Here is a 15,499-nt window from a genome sequence, read left to right as displayed (position 1 = left end):
TTAGCCCTGAGACTTCTGTTCACAGAACATATCCAGTAGAATACAAGAAAAGTGCAAGTGACCTTTTTTATTAATGTAACCCCTGCAAACCCAAAGGAAATTCTTAAATACATTTAAAACCCAAAGGCAACACAGCTAGAGCATATTCATTTATAAATAAGTCAGAACATAACTAGAACACAGTAAAGTGTCAGTAATCTAACAGGAGAAGGCTGAAAGAAAATGTACAACGGCATATCAGAATTAAGAAATTCTTTCATTTTCTCTACATCAGTTTAAATCCCAGAAGATCCTTTTGGAAGTCATTAATGATTTGTACGTAGTGAAAAAAAGATTGCCAGTGTTCACAGACTTCAATGCATAAATTCCTGTTAAATGTCAACCGCAACACCAGTTCTGTTAAAGTATTAAAATCTGCCTTAGACTACATAAAGTATGTAGTGATGGAAAGATGCCAGGATCTACCCACTGTAGCCATTGCACATAATTTTCTAACAGTGATGCAGTTTCAGAAAAAAACGCTTCAGTTTGAAATATAATAAGAAAAACCCTTAAAAAAAATAACGTAAACACAAGCCTCGGTGGATTGATAGATTAACGTGGCTGAAAGAGGCGATTCCTCAACTGGTTGGTTGATTTAAAAAAAGAAAAAGAAAAAAGATCTATGACTGTGACAAAAGGATAAATGTTTTTTGTCAGCTGTAAGACTGATTTGCTGCAACCACTGGCCCATTAAACCTGTGACATTTTCCACCATTTTTGACACAGCAATTGAAAAGGCGAATCAAATGATCTGAAGCATAACTGAGAGTAAAGATAGTTGTTAAGTGCAGTCCAATTTTTGAGTACAAAGATATTATTAGCCTTCTTGACCAAAATCTTCAGTAAACTTCTTCAGCTTCTCCAAGTCCTGCTCGTTCACCGTAGGCTTGGTGTTGCTTTGTGACCTCAGCATGTCAGCCTGTATAGAGAACATTAGGTAGGTCAGAATAGATTACAGTCACTGGGTTTGTCAATAACAGAGAGAGAGAACTGACAGAGACAGATTGCAATTCATTGTTAACCACAATGAAGGAAAAAAAAACCCATTTCATAATTGTTCACTGACTTTGATGGTGCCTACTGGTCAATTTCATCCACAAGCAAAACACTGTTAAATGCCAGTAAGCTGCTGTTATGTGACCAACAACAAACAAGAGGGCAAAGAACCCAATAACCTGTAACTGAAGATTTTTTTCTCTGAGCAATAATAATGTATGATGCAAGCAGAATCCTGACAATCAGCAGGATCCAACCAGCAAACACTGTGTCACTGGCAAGTCAAATATGCAAATGTTAATTTCATTTCAATGTAAAGCATTGAAAATGATGGGTAACAGTATAAATGCTAACTGCTCAGAGTCCTCTCTGTAACATTACAAAAATGTACAAAACAGACTATGTTTTTTTTTTTTTCAGAAAGCTGACTCTGTTCATCTGATTTCAGTGAGAGAAATGTTTAGTCACTCATTCGAGGTGCATTTTGAAAAATCTAACATTTTTAGCCACCAAAAATGACTTTGTTAACCTTTCAGCTCTCGGTTACATTTTGCTGGGCTGGATAATTTTCTATCCAGTGGGTGTAGTTTTCTGAATATCAACTGATGAAAGAGCCCTTTTCTTACCATGGATACAACTGGCTCTAGAAGTTTCTCTCCAGGGACCTCCATCCATGTCATTTCAATGGAGTTGGGCTCTCCAGGTGAGCACGGAGTCAGCAGGTCATCGACCACAACGCCAGGATTGTTCCATGTTGACCCTCGAACCTGAATTAGTATGGGCATAAGGACAGGAATAAAAAATTATAAAAAGAAACACCACACAGTGCTGCCTCCCTCTGGTTGAATTTATATTTTAGATTGATAAGTTTATTATGAGCTGGGATAGTCTCCAACAGCTATAAGGATAAGTGGAAGTGGATAGAAGTTTATTTTGGAGTTACAGGAAAGACTCCTGCCCAAAGAATGAGCTTCAAGAACAGTTGCAGACATAAACAACAAGTTATAGGCATAAATTTGATATGCATACAATTAAAGTACATGCCTGACTGTTTATTGTGAGTAGCCATGTGTCTCAAAACACAAATTTGGGGAAGAAGTCACAATGCCTTTAACCATCTAATCCCAAATGACCACTCCTCTGTCAAACACACCCAAGCCTATAAAAAGGCACTACAGCTTTGGAGAAAATTACATCTGTAAGAATGCCACGACTGGTACAATCTGACTGGGATCTTCCCACTGGAATGCTGGAGGCAGGGTGAACCACCAGACAAGTTCAACTCCACAGAAAACCAGTGGAGTCATTTTAGTAACAGAGTAAAACAGTGTAATCCTCCTCCGTAGACTCAGCAGCAACTCAGAGCAACAGTGACTGAAGAGTAAGCTGCCATCCCACAGGATGACACCTGACCATGAGGAGGCATATTACAGCCAAAGTCAGTGCAGACAGGGGGGGTACACTAATTATGGATTGTCTTTTTTTGTAACCTGCAGTTATTTTACACACAATATATAGTGATATATCAATTTTTTCCACATTGTTTTTATCACTGATTAAGTTAAAAGGTAATGACAAGCAATATATGAGTGCTGATTTGCACATAACACAAACTACACCAGTGCATTTGCAAAGAAATGTAGTGGTGCGTTTTTAAATTCTTTGAGTACAGTTGTATGTAAAGATAAGATAAGCACCTTGTCAGGTGTATGAATTTCAAGTATGACAGTTAGTTTGATTTTGGAATAATATACTTCCACTGGATCCCTGAACCAGGTTTTCTTGCATTTAAAAATATGAAAAAAAGAGCATGTCAAGCAACAGTTACTGTGGTTTTACCCTTTTGAAGTGCGTGGCTGTCTGAACCTTCCTGACTGGCTGCATCAGGGCGTCCCTGACAATTATACTGATGTCAGCTCCGGAGTAGCCATCTGTCTTTTTGCCCAGAGTCACGAAATCCGCCTCTGTCAGGTTATTGGGGGTGGAGCCCAGATGCAGTTTGAACATGGAGGAGCGGGCATGTTCCTCCGGCAGAGGAATGTAGATTCGCTTTTCAAACCTGAGACACAAACGAGCATTAAACCTCTTAAATCCTGGTTGTTACCCCAAAAACACTGATGAACAGTACTAGGTAATATAAGAGGTGATTAGGTAAGTAAAAGTAAGTAAAATTGTTTTGTGTAATTTTTAATCTTGTTTGTTTGTATGTATTTGTTTGGAAATGTGCTGCCTCTTGGCCAGGACTCCCTTGAAAAAGAGGTTTTTAATCTCAATGGGACATTCCTGGTTAAATAAAGGTTAAATAAAAAAATAAAATTTATATAGCGCTTTTCACAGATAAAAAAGGTAGGGATCATTTGTATAGAAACAAGTGGATCTGACCTTCTCCTGATAGCTGAGTCCAGCGACCATGGTATATTAGTTGCACCCAGGACAAGGATTCCGTCATTATCATTACCAACACCTGAGAGGAGAAAAGACTTGCACAATTAGTCAACTGAGCACTCAATATTTTCAGGTTTTTGTGATTTTGCTGTAACAAAATAAAGAAAAAAATAGGTGACTCTGGGCTGCGGGCTCTTACAGATGATTTTTAGACAAATAAATGCTTAAAACAATCAGTTGTCATGAATAATTGAACTATGAGTCATAGTTCATGACACTTCTTATCGTCTTTCCAGCTGTTGGCTCAAATCTGTAAGTATCTTCTTTCTCACCCTGCATCTGAACGAGGAACTCCGTCTTGATTCTGCGAGCTGCTTCACTCTCATTCTCGCTCCTGGAGCCACAGAGGGAGTCGATCTCATCAATGAAAATGATCGATGGTTTGTGTTCTCTGGCTAAAGAGAACAAGTTCTTCACCAACCTAAAGACAGACAGAAGTGGAAAAAATAGATCCATTTTTCTTGACAATAACTTTGTTATAGTCTTAATTTTGCCACTATGTAAAGAACTTAGGCCTCACTTTTCACTTTCTCCTAGCCACTTAGACACAAGATCAGAGGATGAGATTGAGAAGAAGGTGGAATTGTTAGCTTCTGTGGCCACGGCTTTGGCCAAGTAGGACTTCCCTGTTCCTGGAGGCCCAAACAAAAGGATCCCCCGCCAGGGTGTTCTCTTGCCTACAAAAGAAGTTTCAGTCTTTAAAAAAAAAGGAAACGAAAAACTTCACTTTCACAAAACTTAAAAAAAAAAATCCCTGCCTGTAAACAGATGTGGGAATTTGATTGGCAGGATAACAGCTTCTTTAAGGGCTTCTTTGGCTCCTTCGAGTCCAGCTACATCGTCCCACTTTATGTTTGGCTTTTCCATAACAATGGCACCTATAAAATAAATGAGGTTCAGAAATACCAACACATTTGGCTTTTCAAGAAATGTCATTAAATTGTATGTCAGTGATATGCACCTGACAGTTGATTTTGGAACTTCTTTTTTTCTTGGTCTTCACCTTCATCACTTTCATTCCTAAAAGGTGGTGGTGGGGAGAGGGGGAGGACGGGGGGGGTTATAAGCATAGGGCAAGAAAAAGACAGAACACTTCTGTAGAACAAATGTAGAACCCATGGGAGTAAGAATAAAAATAAACTTAGTAAAGAATATTACAAATTAATGGTAAAAGTAAAAAGCTGTATAGATCCACCTAAATTCAGGAATCATCCTTTCTTTACAAATTACTGACTAATGGTTCTCTTATGTGTGACTTCTAAATCAGAACACCAGGTGGCACACTTTACCAACAAAGGCAGAGCCATACAGTAAACCAAAAATCAACAAGAAAACCAAAAAACATGTAAGGATAGTGACACTATGTCACTTACACTTTCATAACAATTTTACAGCAACAGAGTTAGACACTTCTGGGGAAATTATGACAAAGATTCAAAGAATATATACAGTTAGGTCCATATATATTTGGACACTGACTTACAGCCAAACCCAGGCGTTTACTAAAGCAAAGATGAGCAATAATCTTGAATGGCCAAGTCAGTCACCTGATATTAAACAAAACAAACATGCATTTCACTTGTTGTAGGCTAAACTTTGAACAGAAAGGCTCACAAACAAACAGCAACTGAAATCGATGCAGTAAAGTCCTGGCAGAGCATTAAAAAGGATGAAACCCAGCATCTGGTGATGTCCACGAGTTCAAGACTTCAGGCTGTCTTTGCCAGCAAAGGGTTTTCAACCAAGTATTAGAAATGAACATTTTAGTTTCAGTTATTTAATTTGTCCAATTACTTTTGAGTTGTATTACAAAATGCTTTATTTCTTCAAAGTATTATGCAGTATTTTTGTTCAACCCACTAAGTTAAAGCTGTTGAAGTTAAATAGAGATCAGAGCAGTTGGAAATTAAGAAATCCCATCCTTAGACCTAATGTTTTTTTATAAGACTGAGCTAATCACACAGCAATGCTGCAGATGATGAAAAGACATTTCTTTGGTAAGTCGTGTTATACCCCGATGGAACCGAGCACATCGAGTAATAACCCTGTATTAAACTGTATTTCCGTGGTTAAAATGTTATGTAAAAGTGTTTATATGTAATGCATTTCAATAATAAAGCATAACTGGTAGAACAACCTGTCTGATGTGTATACAAGTGAGTGTGATTATGTTATAGCAACCGGCTGACATCTGCAGGTGATTTAACAACTGTAAAGGTAAGTGGGTTGTCTGGCAAAATGGCAGAGAAACACTTCAACAGATAAATAATAAATAAAAATTCAGAGGCTTCAGATTTATTAACATACATGTCAGCTGAATGAAAAGGTTTAATGGACTGAATGAGACATTTTTCATGCAGTATAAAAACGCTGTTGACACCTCATTAAATGGGACTTACTCATCCATTTATAGATAAATAGAGGCTGGTTTACAGATGTTCCTGCTTCAGCTGCATTAAATGTTCATTAAATGCATCTACTGACTGGAAAGTGATTAATTAAAATTGTTTATTTACGTGTTAAGTGTTATACATAAGTATTTACTGTTGCACAACTGTTCCAATAACTTTGCTTGTTTTTATTGATTAAATCTGCAAAGTGGATGCAGATTGAGCAATGTGCTTCTGAGTGAACTATTGTGAGAGTAAAGTTTAAGACTCAAAGAAAGTCAGCTGAATTTACAATGAGGCAAAAACATCTTATATATAATATCTGTCACAGATCTAACTTTACATTAAATAAATAAATGGATATATATTTGTACACCTTTAAACTGATCTCTCTCTCAGTCCGTTAAAAAGAATGCACTTAGAATTTCAAGACAACTAACAATAACTCTCAACTTTGTCCATTATTCAGACCAAATTACATTTCCCTTTCCTTTCAGGAAATTACCCAGCCTGCAGAACAAAGCTCCAACAGTGAGTCTAAACTGTAAACAAAGTAACAAACATTGTGAAATGGACTCAGATTTATTGATTGCTCCTACCCTTTGTCACCAGACTCTTTGACGGGTTTGGCTGGAGGAGCATTCTCTTTCTTCTTCAGATATTGCTTCAGTTGCTCAGCTCTGTCCAGGTAGTCAGCACACTTTGCCCTGATGCTCTGCTTCGCCCGATCGCCTTGGGCCTCATCTGCAACGCAAAAACTGACTTAGATCATTCATGCGGAACCGAAGTGGAGTTTAAAACAGCACAAAGGATGTACAAATCTAACAGTGGTACAAGTTTCTCACACTTCACAACATGAAGGAAGTATTGCACTGCGTGCTGATAACATCTGAGTGCCTCTTCATAGTTTTTGGCCTTGTCTTCCTCTGCGGCCTTGCTGGCCAAATCTATAGCTTTCTGAAAACAAACAAGATGAAACAGAAGGATTTATTACACATTCATAGAGCTTATATGATTTTTTTTGGTTCTTGTTTGTGCAGGTAAGTCATTTAGCGTAAACTTATAAAAAAACACTTTAAAAAGATAGTATTCAAAAGTATTACTAACACCATAAATTAAAATTCTAAATTGTGGTGTCCTGTGATTACATATGCAGCATTTTAAAATTAGACATAATTATTCTATATTGATAATTCAGTCTAGGCTGTTCCATCCAATGGGTGGGGTCTTACTGAAACACCTTAGGGCCAAAAAAAAGAAAAAAGAAAACAAGAAAATGATTACATAAATGTTACACACATACAGGCCTCCTTGTACCTCATATTTGTTCTTCTTGTGAAATAATGGGTAATTTGGGGGATATTAAAGCTACTTCAGTGATTTGCTAACAGTTCATAGACATCTTAAATAATAATAAAACAATGAGCCAAGTTTTGTTTTTGTTATTTTTGCTATCCATAGCAACAATTACCTGTACAGTTTAAGTTATACATTGTTTTCTAATTGTAAAAAGTACAACTCTGCCCATTTAAATGCCCTGAGACAGAAACATAAAGTAGCAAAAAACTAACTTTTATGTAAATAAAGTAATTTAGTACTTTACTTTCCTACTTTTCATCACTGAAAAAGGGAAAACACCGAGAAAATATGTTTCACTATAGGACAATTAAACCCCAACTAAATATTGGTAGAGTTTCTTCATCTATAAAGCATTAGTAGTGATTTACACTCCTTACACAGTAGTGCCTGTTTTTTTTTTTTTTTTCCATTACTTATAACTGAATTTACGGCTAAATACATTCAAGTTGGCTTATTGTTAGTCTCTAAATTAGACATTCATACAATATAAAATCCCTAGTTGCTTATTTAATGAAAAGCTGAGTTTATTAAAAGCCGAGTTAACATCTCTTTGATTTGGGCAGTCTTATGTAATCATTGTCAGTAAATGTCTGCCACTTACCTGTAAATTACTGCCCGCCATCAGATGTTTTCCTGTCGGTCAAAGTTTAGTATTTTACTTTAAATAAAACCGTAAACCCGCTCACTTCTTCTTTTTCTCTATTATCTATCACATATGGTTTACTGTCGAACAACTTTAGAAGCCAAACATCCCAAATGTCTCTCTTCCGCATCAACAAGAGCTCCAGTCACTTCCGCGATGGTCACGTGACATGAAGTAGCTCAACAGCGGCTGTAATTTCTCGTGTTTCATCCGTACATTTGAAAGTTATTTTAATTAACAAAACTTACCATATAAACGTGTACGTTCATAACCGCTTTAACGTTTTTGAGGGAAAAAACGGAATTAATGTAATTAAATCACAGCACAGGTGAGCTACAGGTGTCTGTTAATAGGGATAATAGTGACCTCTAGTGGGTATTCGCCACATAACTAGTACACCATTGTATTATTAAAATGTGTATGTAATATCAGATCCTTATTTTATCACGACTGCTCATTTTCCAGCCGCAAATAAAATGTAATTTTTTAAAAAAATATTACACATCCACACAGATACTCCTGCATTAATAAATAAAATTACACTTTATTACATTTATTAAAAAGGCAAATAAAGAGTGCAAAATATATAGAAATCTGACAACACTTGGGATAAACACAAATAAACAGGAGACCAGTAGGGGATGATGCACATGGAAGACAAATGTTTTTTGTGTTGCGCTATACTTTGTCCAGGTTTGTTCGGCATACGACAGCTTAATTTCAACCAAAAGCAAGCACCGTGTACAGTACATGTTGTAATTGGGTGGATTGGACACTTGTTTTCTTTCCCCCTCCTTACACAGACAGGTGTGAAGGCAGGAATCTGTGCCATTATCAGCTGTGTCCATTCAGGATTTTTGGATGTAAAACCTTAAGGATTCGATCATTCTTTGTCAGATCTGCAGGGAGTTCACCATTCTGCAAAAGATACATGGGAAACACTTTGATTATAATATCTAATGAGATTATATACTTAGGTTGTCTGCTGTTTGTCTGCTATCCCACCTTATTGAGTAGCGTTGGGTCAGCATTCGCTCCAAGTAGCAGCAGAACAGATTGAAGATTTCCACTCATAACAGCAGCATGAAGGGCAGTAGAGCCATTCTGTAGACAAGACACAAATATGAACTACCCTTCTTTAATATTATTACTTTTCCTTTGATAGTATCTGGCATTTCACAAGCATGCATCTTCCTTTTCTTGTCCAGCATTAGATTACAAGATTGATTAACAGCTCTAATATTGGGACACTAAATAAAAAGAAAGAGCCAGCAGCCAGATAATGTAGTTTAACACAAAAAATGGAAATGGGGATGGCAGGTCCACTGACTTTCTTTTTGTGTCTTTTTGGAAAAGAGCTGTCTCTGTAACCATGTTTCAGGCCTGTCAGCCATGACCCACTCTGACTGCTCGGCTGCCCACGGAGGAAATTCATCTGATTGTTAGTGGAGCTGGATATAGAGCCTCTGAACCAGTGTTCCTTGCTATTTGAGCACTGAGCTACTCATGGTGTGGGTGGTATTTTGGGGTTTGTCTGACACTGCTAATATGTTTTTAAATATTATTTATTTGATAGTTCAGCTTTGTTTAGATCCTCTTTTATTCTGTTCATGAGCAGTTGGAAATGTAATACTTAACTAAGGCTACAGGAGTGTTCTATGGATTCTTTCCTGTGATTTTTAACGGGAAAGAATGGGAGAGGTTTTTCTTAATGTTTTTTAATTTAGGTATAAAATTTACACTGCTATTTTGGTTTGACACTATAGGCCTATTCATTTTTTCTAGGCAGTGATTTTTATTGTTATTACTATTTTTATTTGATTTCCTTTTTATTTCTGATTGCATTCCAACAGTACTGCCATATGCTGTAAATACAAGTTACTCTGCTACATAAAGATATCAGTATTGTTGTTGTTGTTTTAAACCTTTTTATTATTAGTGTCCATGTATAAAAAAATTATATCACTGTTGTATATTGTACTAGATTTAGCTATTAGCCATTTTCCATCTGCAATTCCTGGGAATGTAAACACAGCTTTACCTGCCCAGGGATGTTGTTTCTTTGGATCCATATTTTGCAAAGATTTTTAAGTTACTCTCTGTGCTTCTACTGATGTCAAATCTTCAAATCTTTACAAAGGGGAAATCACTATCTTGACTTTGTCTAAGCAGGTAACATCCATCCTACAAAACATGCAAAATCTATCTACGAGTCCACTAAAAATTGCTGATAAAACAACTTGTTCTATACGTTTAAGTTTGTAAAAGAACACACTGTGTTTGTACCAGACTAGTTTTTTTTTTGGTGTTGCAGAAAAGCTTGAGAGCTTGACAAGTAGTCCCTTAACCATAGCCATTTCCCAAAACAGACATCTACAGCAGCGTGTTTTACCTTAAGAAGGCCAAGTGATGGAGAAAATTTGAGGAGTTCCTCAATGACGCCATTGTGGCCTTTCAGCGCTGCTTTGAACAGCGCTGTTGATCCATCCTTGAAAGACACAAAAAAGCATACAATTGTTAAAATTGTCACAAAAACGTGAGTCCATTTTCAGTTACTCACTTCCTTAAAAGCCATTGACTATATCACGTTTCCCACCAACAGATAATCTCTCATCCAACTTTGAAATGTTAAATATAAGTGTAAGTATCTGTATACAGTTGCAAATTCAATCTATATGTCAATATAATTACAAATGAAAAACCTTTCATGGTAAGATGTTTCTGTAAAGACAGATCGCAGCCTCCTAGTCTTATGTAATGTCACACTTTCCACACTGCAGAATGGCAGGAATCAATAGTAAAAATCCCTTTATGTACACTTTGATGTACTTTATTAAACCTAAAAGATCAATGTACTTGTCTGTCAGCATCCCGATCAGCACCGCGTAAGAGCAGCACCTTCACCACCTCACTGTGACCCATTTGGGCTGCCATCCACAGGGGGGCAGTGCCATCCTGGAGGAGGGAATTGATGAATAGGGGGTTGTAGGTATTGAGGGACAATTAGCAGGAGTAGGTGACAACATGTTTAGAGCTCTGTTTTAAAGAGGACATTACCTCCCTTGCTTGGTTGACCTTGGCACCGGATGACAGCAACTGACGAATCACAGTCACATGACCCTCTTGGGCAGCAAGAAAAAGAGGGGTGGCACCATCCTGCAAAACAAGAATTACCTCACACTCTGGGAAATATTCTTGTGTGGCGATTAGATTTTCGAAATCTGCTTGGAAAATCTTCCAATTAGGCACAGACTACATTAATAAAACAAGATTCCATCAGAACTATTTATAAGCACATTTTTGTGTAAGCAGGTTGTTTTTCCATGGCACCAAGGATACACACAGTTATCCTGCCCAGTATGACTCATGTCTGACTCAGCAGTCTGCAGAAACCTGAGAGGCTGGATTCCAGTTGCGGGGACAATGTGTGCAGCTAACCATCGTGTTTCTGACAGACAAATAGGCTTAACGGACAGGACAGTGACGGCGTACTGAGAGTGAGAGGCTGCAGACGTAAATGCAAAGAGCCTCACGTTCAGCTGGTCGTGAACATTGGCTCCATTTTTCAGCAGGGTGTCCACCACTTTGGAGTGACCGTACTGAGACGCGACAGTGAGAGCTGTGCCACCATCCTGCCACATAAACACACATGGATGCACAAGAATGACTAAAGTGTTCGACAACAACAAAAATATGTTTAAAGTCAGAGCAGCACTGTTTGTGCATCGCTGTCTCTTTATCTCCACATTCTGAAGTCTGATGATAGCACTGCAGCATTCTCCTTCACACCCAGTATTATAAAGGCCATGATACACATCATTGCATCCTGTTGCATACCTTTGTCTGGAATTCAGTGGAGGCACCGAATTCAAAGAGGAGCTTTACAACGTCATGGTGTCCTTGCTGGGAGGCGAAGAACAAAGCGGTAGAACCTGTCTGGAAAGTTAAAAAAAGACACCGCTGTTTACCTCAACTTTACCCTAATGGTGTACACAATATAACCTTTCATGAATATCTGACATGACGAATAAGTGTCCAATTGGGGGAATTTTTTGCTGCACATATGGCCCTGTTTTCTTACAAATAAGATTCTACTCAAGCATAAAACTAACATTATAGAAAGTTTTATTTGGAGGGAAAAAAACTTTACAGTTTGTTAAAATATTTTTATTTGATTTATTTTTGCTGCCAAAACATAAAGGTGAAAACCAATATAAATGAGCCAACACCCTGAGGACAGTTAACGTGGCTTAGCACAAAGGTTGAAATATAACCAAAGTGTAGGGCAGTTAATGAGGACAATATGCACCAAACCTATAGCAGCAACTTGCTGTAGCTTCCCAGTGAAACACCAGCCGGTTAGCATAAGAACAACTGGAAAAAGGAAGTAAAACTACTTTGGTGACCTACTGCCTGTAGGTGAGAGAAATCCATATATAAACACATCCAAAAGATACTAAATTGACAGACTAAACTCACTGGCCTCTTTGGTGTTCAACTGCTTATTGACAAAAATATTGAATCAGCCAATTACATGGCAGCAACTCAATCTTTTTAGGCACGTAGACCTGTTAAAGTTCAAATCAAGAAAGTCGATTTAAGTTACTTTGTGTAAGTATTTTAAAAAAAAAACCTGCAGATTTCCTGGGATTTTCTGACACAGTCATCTCTGTGTTTGGGGTTTACAGAGAATGGTCCAAAAAAAAAAAAAAAAAAAAAAAAAAAAAAAAGAGCAAGCAGCAAGACCTCTGACATCAACAAAGAATTGCTTTGTTGATGTCAGAGGTCAGATTGAATGGCCAGATTGCTTTGGGCTGAAACCAAGGCAACTGTAGCTCAAAAAACCACTTGTTACAACTAAGGCATTCTGGGTATGCAAAGGTTGCATAAACATGTTGTGCATCTCTGAACACAAAACCTTAACTTTTAAGCAGATGGGTCAAAGCAGCGGGTGCTAGTTCTATCAGCTATGAACAGGTAATTGAGGCAACAATTCACATAGGCTCACCAAAATAGGACAACAGTCTGCTGTAACTTTCAGAATGTAGAGTTAGAATTTAGTATGAAGAACAACAGCATGGATCCATTTCTGCCTTTTTACTCAAACAACCTCTAGTTGAGTCGCAGGATCCCAATCCAATAAAACACCTTCGGGATGTGGTAGAACTGGACATTTGTATCACGGATGTCATATCTGGAGCGACTTTAACGCTGTCATGCCAATATAGAGCAAAATCTCTTAGGAATGTTTCCAAGGCAAAAAGGGGTCCAACCCAGAACTACCAAGGTGTAACTAATCAAGTGGCCAGAGGGTGTATAAACAAATTTAAAGCACATGAATTTACATAATACAAGATCTTAAGACGTTATTTACCAGATGATGCAGTACTGGCTTAGCGTAGCACAAATGCTGGACAAAGGGAGTAAAGCTAGCCTGGGTCTTCCAGCAGAAAAATCCACATATGCACACCTTGGTAATTAACAGTTAAAGGCACAGTGTTCCAGACATGGCGGAAGTCTAGTCCTAGACTAAAAACTTTATTCAGTTTAAAACTTCAATATTTTTCTTTTGGTCTGGACGAATTTCTAATCCATGTCTGGAAAACTGTCTATATATCTCATTTTTTAATCCTGACAAAAATCCAAGTGTAAAAACAACAATTAGTGGGTTTTAAGGAGCTATGTGCCAGCAGGTTGTAGTGACCTTCTAAATTCACCAGCGGTAGCAGACAGTGAGTTTCCTTAGCTCAGCACAAAGGCTGGACAAAGGGGGTAAAGCTAGCATGAGTATGCTTCCATTGAAATAAGATAAATCCATCTGTCAACACATCTAAATTTAAAGCCTGGACAGTCAACATCCGTCAAGCCCATTCACTAATATCGTATTTGCCTAATGTAAAAACACCTTTACCCACACTTTATGTTTTGGAGTCTGTAAGAGTATTTAGTTAATTCATTGGGTTTCATTTCCCCAGCATACCTCTCTTTGGTAGTTGATATCAGCCCCTTGCATGATAAGCTCTTTAACACAGTCATAATGGCCGCTGTATGATGCCACCATCAGCGCTGTTGTTCCATACTGGAAAGAAACATTAATCAGCATATTTGCTTTGTTGCAATGACCTGGTAAACAGTGTAGTGAAGGCAGGGATGAAACCACAGAATTCTGCATATTTCTGGCTTAACATGCAAAACTTTCAACTGTTTATAGGACAAAGAGAGAGAAAACAATTAATGGATGAGGAATTGTGATGGTACACACATGCACTACATGAACCCCACAGGTAAGGCTCGAAGCTTTCTGTGTCCCTACCACAGGTGGAATATGGTTAAAGTGTGCATCTGAGCAGCCACAGCATGCAGTGTCCATACACTGTCTCTGCAGTCTGCGTCCACTCGCCCGCTGTTGAGTAGCAGCTGAAGCAGAGCCAAGTTCCCCTTCCTCGCTGCCCAAAACACAGCATTAGCCAGGGGTGTTTCCTTCTGGAGGATAAATACACACAACAACACAAAAATTGACCTGAAAGTTACCATTAGAGCATTAGGAATGCTGAGAGCAGACAGTAAGGACAGCAGAGTGCATCCAGGTGTTACTGTTCAGTGTGGTGATGCACCTGAATATGAATGACAGGTGAGTCATCAATAAAGTGTGCCAAGAGATTAATAATCATATTTATGACATCACATCACATCTCAGCCAAAGTTAGGGTTTAAAGTTTGTACTAACTTTAAGTCTTTACCATAAAATTTAACAAGTTACTCATGAATAATGGGGACTTGCTTTTTCTCCATAGAAGAGGGGGACATGTCCCAAATGTGCATAAAATGATTTGTTTCCTCTCAGTACCGGTAATAAAGGTATGTGGGCATACTTGTGCACGCACATTCACGTGCACGCTAGTACCACGGGCGGTTTGACATGCTATTACATCAGCAAATCCGGAGCAAATCCAACCGAGTTGGACTCTGTGATCGCACAGGCCAGTAAGCAGCCATTCAAATGTCAGAGCAAGTGTTACCTCACCGGGCTCATAGTGAAACACACCGGATCGTTCAATAACCCCCAAATAAACAAGTCTGCACTTCAAGAGGAAGCAGGTGCGATCAATTACCTTATTGCGGCCCTCTCAGGCTGCGTGCACAGAATGATGGACGGAGAAAGCTGGTTTACCTTGAAAGACATCCTGCAGACCTCATTCGTGACTCATACTTCTTCCTGCGCACTCATTCATTAGACGAGATGCCGAGCGCCACTCGCCTGTTTTGCCGCACTGACTTTGGGTGTTGGCGGCGCCCGATCGCGGACATAATAACGGGGAGGCACAAAGTCAGCTGAGCTCATCCTCTGCAGTGAGTCCTGCGAGGGAGCAACACCGTGGGCCAGCAGAGGGCGCTGCTGCTCACACTGATGAACTGTATATAAATATAGATTTATGGCGTGAAGCCATGGCTATTAAGCAACCTACATTTACTCAGTACTGCACTTAAGAGAAATTTTAAATATTTGTGTTTTACTATACTCCACTGTAACCTACATTTCTGAAAAAAAAAACTTCGCCTTTTACTCCACTATTGACATATACATATAAGGAGTTCATTGTTAAAAATTAATCCAAGGTTCTAA

The 15,499-nt window shown here is 38.4% G+C and overlaps 2 protein-coding genes across 4 annotated transcripts; both read right to left on the bottom strand.

The window, feature by feature from the left end:
* Window positions 1-11: 11 nt before the first annotated feature.
* On the bottom strand, window positions 12-8,006 carry LOC134620571 (vacuolar protein sorting-associated protein 4B-like). Its single transcript, XM_063466779.1, has 11 exons — window positions 7,834-8,006; window positions 6,719-6,830; window positions 6,473-6,617; window positions 4,445-4,503; window positions 4,242-4,361; window positions 4,004-4,160; window positions 3,756-3,904; window positions 3,421-3,502; window positions 2,878-3,097; window positions 1,665-1,805; window positions 12-961 (listed from the first exon to the last, which is right to left on the bottom strand). Exons 1-11 carry the CDS (start codon window positions 7,852-7,854, stop codon window positions 860-862), a joined length of 1,308 nt encoding a protein of 435 aa, XP_063322849.1. The 5' UTR covers window positions 7,855-8,006; the 3' UTR covers window positions 12-859.
* A 393-nt stretch (window positions 8,007-8,399) lies between these two features.
* ankrd29 (ankyrin repeat domain 29) lies at window positions 8,400-15,245 on the bottom strand. Of its 3 annotated transcripts, XM_063466609.1 has the most exons (10): window positions 15,047-15,245; window positions 14,248-14,358; window positions 13,856-13,954; window positions 11,713-11,811; window positions 11,409-11,507; window positions 10,933-11,031; window positions 10,732-10,830; window positions 10,268-10,363; window positions 8,881-8,979; window positions 8,400-8,793 (listed from the first exon to the last, which is right to left on the bottom strand). In XM_063466609.1, the coding sequence occupies exons 1-10, from the start codon at window positions 15,056-15,058 to the stop codon at window positions 8,710-8,712; spliced, it is 897 nt and encodes a 298-aa protein (XP_063322679.1). In that variant the 5' UTR covers window positions 15,059-15,245; the 3' UTR covers window positions 8,400-8,709. The 3 variants fall into 3 exon arrangements, with proteins under 3 accessions (XP_063322679.1, XP_063322681.1, XP_063322682.1); XM_063466611.1 differs by lacking the exon at window positions 15,047-15,245 and having other exon boundaries at window positions 14,138-14,354; XM_063466612.1 differs by lacking the exon at window positions 15,047-15,245 and having other exon boundaries at window positions 14,189-14,354.
* Between the last annotated feature and the right edge of the window lie 254 nt (window positions 15,246-15,499).

Source organism: Pelmatolapia mariae, linkage group LG23, assembly GCF_036321145.2.
Source record: "Pelmatolapia mariae isolate MD_Pm_ZW linkage group LG23, Pm_UMD_F_2, whole genome shotgun sequence".
Classification (NCBI taxonomy): Eukaryota; Metazoa; Chordata; class Actinopteri; order Cichliformes; family Cichlidae; genus Pelmatolapia; species Pelmatolapia mariae.
Note: the sequence above shows the minus strand (reverse complement) of the source record. Positions and strands in the feature narration are given on the sequence as shown.

Excerpts from the sequence above, each read along its gene's own strand:
- LOC134620571 (XM_063466779.1), bottom strand. The coding sequence starts at position 7,854 with ATGGCGGGCAGTAATTTACAG. Across the intron at positions 4,504-6,472 it reads AAAGAGTCTGGTGACAAAGG|GAATGAAAGTGATGAAGGTG; the intron begins GTAGGAGCAATC and ends ACCACCTTTTAG. Across the intron at positions 3,098-3,420 it reads GACTCAGCTATCAGGAGAAG|GTTTGAAAAGCGAATCTACA; the intron begins GTCAGATCCACT and ends TTTGTGTCTCAG.
- ankrd29 (XM_063466609.1), bottom strand. Across the intron at positions 11,508-11,712 it reads CCACTGAATTCCAGACAAAG|GATGGTGGCACAGCTCTCAC; the intron begins GTATGCAACAGG and ends TTTATGTGGCAG. Across the intron at positions 10,831-10,932 it reads AGGTCAACCAAGCAAGGGAG|GATGGCACTGCCCCCCTGTG; the intron begins GTAATGTCCTCT and ends TCCCTCCTCCAG.